Genomic DNA, 7,500 nt, shown 5'->3' with positions numbered 1-7,500 from the left:
TCAACTGTAAACTTGGAAACATGCACTTGTAATTTGCACCTGTGTTACTTGAGAACTTCACCCTTTTCAGCCAATAAGAAGTGAGAAGAAGTTACGAGGGTTGATGAGGATTAATATCATGATGCTGGTTGCTATTATGAATTTGTTTTTTTGTTGTTGTTGTTGTTTTTTTTTTGCAGAGACTAAGAACTTTAAGTAAGCAAAAAAGTTTTTTAGCACAACAGTGATGTTCTCTCACCCTCATAGAGACCAATAGAAAAAAGGGAGGACCGTTTCCAAATTGGAATTTATCATCTGTTTAATCTCGCTTGGTTTCTTTCTGTTGAGATCGCTAACAAAACATGAGAGCATGGTTTTCAATGTTTTGCACTTCAACATCGTCACAATCACATCTTAATTATTGTCATCGTTTTCACCTTGTTGTTTAATTATTAATTTATTTTTCCGTTCCAGACTGATCGAGAGTTAAACTTTGATGTTGAAACTGCCATAAAGGTATGTAACTTCCTTTACAATCAAAACCAATGGTACTTTTGGTAGTCAAGCGGTCTTGATGAGTTTACTAACAAATGAGGACATCTTCTTAACGCTAAAATAGTTTCACCAAATATTGTTTCTATTTGGACGAGCTAGAGAGATAGACAAAGTAGAACGGAAACGTATGTCCACTGATTGTTCGGCCAGTGTGAAGAAAGAACCATCAATAAAATAAAAATACAAGAGTAAATTTCAGCAAAATACAGTTACTGCATAAGCACAAATAACAGACTTTTAAAGTGAAATTTTATATTATTAGCGGTTATCTTGCTGACTATTGTATACCTCCCGCCACAGAAGTAGAACAATTTGTTTTATACCAGTTTTTGGTCAGTTTTAGTTCCTTAAATTTAATGAAGCATATTTCAAGCACGAAGTCAGATGCTACATTAATTTTAATGAATCTTAGAGAGTAAGACCAAACATTTGTCATTTAGGTTTGTCGCCAAGCTGGGTATTTCAGACATGCAGTCTACTTAGCAGAGAAATATGAGCAGCATGATTTGTAAGTACTATTGGGCAGAAATGGAAGTCCCCTCTAAGCCAAGGAAGTAATTCTTCTCACACAACTCTGGGAGCTATTGTCAAGCTGACCAACTATTTTACTTCGCAAACAAACCTAGCCTGGCATGGTATACAATGAAGGCATCACTACCGATACCAGCAATCTTCAAAAACAATATCCAACCAATACTGCGAAGTTCTCTGATTCATTAAGGGTTGAGTGGGAACTGGGGCTCTAAAATTTGAGTCCAAAAAGGACGTGACAGACGCACTGAGCACGTAACTTAAGGTCCCTCAAGTCCAGACCCCAGAGATGTGTGAGAAAACATTTTCCATTCTTTTCGTTCCTCATCCAGTCGCAAATACCACTTTGTTGTTTGACACGCTTTTGTCTCAGATACCTGAAGATCCAACTTGAAGATCTGAAAGATTACCAAAGGGCCTTGTCGTACATTGGAAAATTAGACTTTTATGAGGTAAGCTTGAGTCAATGTACCTGTACAGATTAGCACTTTTTGTGCGCACAATGTTTTACTTTAGATTTTATAAAATGTTTTGAACGATTATGAGATAAGTACCGGTATTGACCTTCTTCCACATTCAACGGTTGAAATTTTTAAAAACAACGTCATCAGATTATTTTTTCCATTTTGTTTTTAATTTCTTAACAAATATGCAAATTGTTCATTTTTTGTTTCCCTGAATCATTTTTATGTTCAAATTTCTTGGAGGTTGTTTTGCCAATTGAACAACTGAGTATTTTGTTACAAAACAACAGCGTAAAAATGCACTTTGGATAAAAATTCGCGTACACCGGAAAATATGCCACCCTTTCAACGTTGATTTCAGTTTCCAGTGGGTAAAGCAAACAGCTTACCGATTGGTACATGTATATTGTAGCATCCGAAATAGAAATGGGAATGACAATTTTGCGTCAACTCCCATTAGGAGCAACCAGGTTTTAGCTTAATATGTTGGACGTGTCCCTCACTCATGTCATATGAATTTATCATTACATGTTTTACTTGACTTGAAACCTACCATCTCGTCCATGGTACTATAATTGCAGATGTACCCGCCGTCGGTCGAAGCTGAGTGGTTAAACCATTGTTACCAGAACTATGTAATTGCTAAGCTCCAAAGGTTTACTTTGCTCAACGGTAGTGTCCAAAAAATAGTGACACATCAGTTCGCCGACTTCTGTCTGTAGTTGGCTGAACTGAAGCAGTGTTCACCATTTTATGTATTCACTGTATTGCTCTTGTAGGCTGAAGATAACATGAAAAAGTATGGTAAAAGCCTAGTGAATGCTGTTCCTGATGAAGCAACAAAGTTACTGAAAGTGCTTTGCACTGATTACAGACCACAACGCCTTCAAGAACGTGAGCGAAGCAGTTTTTTCCTTTTTTTTTTCGTTCCTATAAATTTTCCTTCGACATTGTTCTTCCTTTCAACTGTTTTCCCACTTGCTGCTTCCACAACCGGCTGCCTTGTTTATTTGTTTTTCTGTACTCTTCATTTTGTACTCGCCATTCTTTGCATCTGTTCTTCTGGCCTGTTTGTTTGTGCTGGATTCCTTTTTTGCTGAATCTTGACTTCCATAACAATGACCCACATTTTTAAGACTAGCTTTCTGAGACCGTTGGTTTAACAACAACAAACAACAATAATTTATTGTACCGAAAGAAGGATATTATAGTTATTTAATTACAAGTTGTTAAATTAATTAATTACATGTAACTAAGAAGGGTACTGACTTCTTGAAATAAAAAAAGTTAAAAACACAAAGAAGCCAGCTTCAGTAAGAAAATTTAAATAAGTGTATTGTGCGGGGTACAATATGGCAGGACAGCAGACTGTTTACACACAAAACACGCACACCAGCACGTATTACTATAGGATGAGCAAAAGAGTAGAATGGAAGTTACGAAGTACAAAGCTATTACAATATTAGTACAGCGAAGAGATAATGTTGTTTTAGTTTTTATTTAAATTGAGAAAGAGAAAAAAGCGTTAGTCTTGTAATCAATTGAGTTCCAGATCGGTCCTTGAAATCTAATATTAAATTTTCCATAATTAGTTCTAGCTTTTGGAAGGTAAAAGAACTGCTTAGCTGCAGATCGTGTGTTGTAATGATGGATCTTACTTACTTGAGAGAAGAATGCATGAAAAGCAGAAGGTAATAAGGAACTGATCCCTGCGGTATACCACAGTATATTTTAGTAAGGTCAGACTCTATGCCATTAACAGTAACAAAAGGAAAGGAAAGGAAAGGAACTTTATTTAAGTGTCTAGTGGATTTAGCGCTGGAGCACTAATTGGGGACACTGTAAAGTGAAATTAACAATTAACACGACAAGTCAAATGTTGGTTTTTGAGGAGAGGGGAAACCGGAGTACCCGGAGAAAACCTCTCGGTGCAGAGTAGAGAACCAACAAACTCAACCCACATATAACGCCAAGTCGAGGAATCGAACCTGGGCCACATTGGTGGGAGGCGAGTGCTCTCACCACTGCGCCATCCCTGCACCCCAAACAAATTGTAGGCAATTAGTTATTAAGATATAAAGTAAACCAATCCTTTGCAATACTCCTTATTACTGGGTTGCCAGTATGGCAATCCCAGTCGGAAAGTGGGTGGGATTTGTTCGTTTTAGATTTTTTAGTTTTTTTTCCGTGTCGGTAAAAGTCTTCCCTGTCCCTCTCCTGGTTAGTGGTGTCTTTGTGCATAGAGCCTTCTGCTCGTATTTTCTTAGGATCGAGAGGGTAGTGGAAATGCGTAGATTTCTCTGGTGGACACAGTAGAATCATTAACTTAGCCTGCAATGGCGTCGCAAGTCATGTAACGCGAATGGCGTTTTTAAAGTAGGCAGGTGGTGAAAAGCCAACACCTGGAATCTCAAAAGTGACCAGTAATGGACTTCAATAACAATCTATCGCCCGTCAAGCCGAAATCAAAGTGAGCTGTATTTCTAAATAATATTTTACCAAGTGTGCTGTTATGTAGAACACTGAAACCAAATGGAAAATTCTCTGATAACGTATGGGTTCAACAAATACAGAGCACGAATCGAACACCTCACATGCACGTGGATCTGTGATCAACTCTGCACAGTCTTCAGGTAAAAAAAATAATTGGAAATGTGACAGCCAAGAATTGTTTGAAAGAAAGCTTGTCGTGTATTTTGTGCTTCATTATTCAAGGAAAAGGTTCTTCATGGAAACGGTTTGATCCTGAAATTTAATTTGTTGCAATATTGTGCATATTTGACACGATTGAGTTTCTTCTCTTCACGCACGTAATGAAATAGAAGGGGTTTTTGCCTCTAATAGCAAATATGTTGTTTGTTTCAAAAACTTGTTCGCTGGAAAAGGTGGCCTTTATGAATTCACCATGCTTTTATGATATGCGAGCTTAACTGGATAGTTTTTATGGCAATAGTAAAGCATTTTCTTGTCAAAATGAGGTTAGCGTCTTTCTGGTGTGTTAACTGAATTAAATCGTGAGTTTGTATTTGCCGTCTGCCGCGTAACCTTGATTTCCACTCTCAAAATTACCTCCAGAACCTACTTTTTGCGTAGAATAAACTTTTAGAATGATGTTCTTGTTTGGCATAAAGCAAGCTAACAAAATCTGTACCTTGCTGAGTTCGCATTTGTTAGCGTTAATAGTATTTTCGGTTCGATGCTTCTGTTTATGAGGGGTATATTGTTTTGTCTGCCATCCAGATACTAACCCCGCCAGATAGGGTTAACTTCAGTGAACTTTGGTATTACAAAGCTGTCAGATGCCTAGAGGGCACTCTTAAACTTGTGGTGAAAAGAAGTTGTCAGGGAACTTGAAAATTATCAACATGTCAGCCCAGAAGCCAATGTTTCTCGCTTCTCTTTTATTTTTTATTCTTCAGAGACTGGAGTGCTGTAGTTCAATACCACACAATTCAGTGCCTTCAGATTTTCTGTAACACGTACCACAGGCAACCCAGTGAATGCTTCACGGAAGCATCTCGTTCCATAGAAGTCAAGAATAGCATGATCTACAGTGTCAAATGCCTTACTAAAATCTAGAAAAATGCCACATCATAGGTCACCTTGATCAACTGCATGTTGAACTTTGTCAATAATACTAAGAATGGCAAAATCAGTTGAATTATTAGAACGGAAACCAAACTGACCCTGAAAGAGCATCTTTTCCTTTTCTAAAAATTTTAAAAGTCTACCAGACACAATTTTTTCTAAGAGCTTTTTGAATGTAGAAAGTAAAGACATTGGACGATAATTACTCAAGTCAGTATGAGAATCTTTTTTTATGAATTGGAATTACATTTGCAACCTTAAACTTAGAAGGTGCGATTCCATTTGATAAAGAGGTATTAAATAAGGTTGGTAGGGGCACTGATATAACACGTATGAGAATTTTAAGTATATTCACAGGTATACTGAATGGTCCAGTGGCCTTATCAGATTTTAGATGACTGATTTCGTTTTCAATTTCAACCGGAGTTACTGGAAATAAATAGAAATTTTTGCATGAGGGATTTTGGAGATACTCTAATGGAGATTGATCAACATCAGGAATTAATCTGGCCAGATTAACTCCTACAGTGTACATTTGCAAAGTAATTATGAAATGCATTCGCAACCAATTTTGGGTCAGTTAGTTCAACATTGCTTTGAACAATTTTGATAATTTTCTGGCTTGTTTTGGTTTAAAGCGAACTATCTCTTTGATACCATTCCAAATCCTTTTACTATTATTAATATTCATTAAGAAATAATTGCTAGAATATACCCTCTTACTTACTCTTAATAAGTGACTAAGCCTATTTCGTTAGTATTTGAATTTACAATAAACATATAACATATACAGATTTAGTCTTAAGGTATTTTCTATATAATGCATTTTTCACGCGAATTGTGGTCTTTAGTGCAGGTGTTATCCATGGTTTAGAATATAATTTTTGTGCACTTTTGGAGAGTTATCTAATAGGAATGTGTCTATCTACAATTTGACGAAGTGTTTGGTAAATAGAATCAAACATCCTGGAAGGGTCAGAGTCGTATTCTAGAATTGATTGCCAGTTAACTGATCTGACATCGTCAAGAAATACAGATTGATCAAAGTTCGAATAATCCCGTCTATATAGTTTTGTATTGATGACACATCAGAAAATCTATTTAGAATAATAAAGTTTGTTAAATGATCAGACAGTTCTGTTCGAGTGACGTACTTAAAATCATTCTTAATATAGAAAGCAACGCCTCCTGCATTAGTATAACTGGGTTCAGAAACAAAGTCATATTTTGATAACTCAACATCAACAAGCGAATCTTTACCATGAGAGATCTTTGTTTCATATAGTCCAGTCAAAGGGAATGAATGATTTAACTCAGATAACATAATTATGAATAAAATTGTCATGGTTAGCTGGCAAAGATATTATGTTGCAATGCAATGCCGAGAATGCCTTTTGATTTGATAAGCACTCTATTATATTATTATTATTACTGTGAAAGTCATGTAGTGTATAGTAACCAAAATTCATATTTGAAGGCATATGTAAATCAATATCAACATTCCAAAGGTAAGGAATATTTGATACTGGAGAGACGATATTAAGCATAGGTAAACTCCCTAATTCAGCAGATCTTTCCTCACGAAACTCATTAACATTAGCTCCACAAGAGCAATTTGAGATATTGGAAGCCATTACATTAATAAATAAATATAATTAATTAATTAAAAATATAATAATATTAATGCAGTCACTTTCTAATTACTGATTTGGACGTAGCTTCTTCAGGTCATCCTTGTTGTTGATGATGATAGCAGAACTATCCTGGGTTTTCCTCAAGTATATTCTACCATATGAAGTCCAGATGAACATAAACTTCAGATCTTTCTTGGTTTTCACACACTCGTTGAACAGTTCTTTGTTACTTTCCGTGAAACTTTCATTTATATAGATATGTTTCTTACATGTAGATTGGAAACCAAGATCATGTGTGGTACAATCCTTGAAATGTTTTCGACTCTTGTATAACCTTTCCTTGACATCACGACGAACAAATTTAACAATTCTTGCAGGGTCGGCTTTCTTGCCTTTGTACTTGCTGCTTGTAGGCAACCGGTGAGAAAATGAAATATGATCTTGTTCAATTGGAACACCCACAAGCTCGCCAACTTTCATAACCAGCTTATTCGTATCTTCGCTTTCTGAGACTGGTATCCCTTGGATTTCTAGGCACTCTCTCCGAGTACTGTTCCAACTCATTACATGCAGACATCAATTTCTTTATCTGAGAATCTTGTACGTTTACTGTAGATTTCAAGAACTTATTCTCCTTATTGATTTCTTTATATTCCTTTTCTTGCTCAGTGAGTTTCATCAGAACTTGATCGTATTTTTGGTTTGCATTTTCAATAAAAGATCTAAGATCGGCAACTTTTAAACTTTCT

At 36.1% G+C, this 7,500-nt stretch overlaps 1 protein-coding gene across 2 annotated transcripts in view; it reads left to right on the top strand.

Moving 5' to 3' along the window:
• LOC138003748 (vacuolar protein sorting-associated protein 11 homolog) overlaps nt 1–7,500 on the top strand; it is an 80,828-nt gene that overhangs the window by 49,844 nt on the left and 23,484 nt on the right. For both annotated transcript variants that reach the window (XM_068849971.1, XM_068849970.1), the window contains exons 20-23: nt 454–495; nt 975–1,042; nt 1,439–1,517; nt 2,309–2,423. In XM_068849971.1, coding sequence (XP_068706072.1) covers nt 454–495; nt 975–1,042; nt 1,439–1,517; nt 2,309–2,423 — 304 coding nt within the window. The remainder of the gene's footprint in view (nt 1–453; nt 496–974; nt 1,043–1,438; nt 1,518–2,308; nt 2,424–7,500) is intronic.

This window comes from Montipora foliosa, chromosome 5 (genome assembly GCF_036669935.1).
Source record: "Montipora foliosa isolate CH-2021 chromosome 5, ASM3666993v2, whole genome shotgun sequence".
NCBI classification, from domain to species: domain Eukaryota; kingdom Metazoa; phylum Cnidaria; class Anthozoa; order Scleractinia; family Acroporidae; genus Montipora; species Montipora foliosa.
The sequence above is the reverse complement of the archived record's forward strand: the minus strand, read 5'-3'. Positions and strand labels throughout refer to the sequence as shown.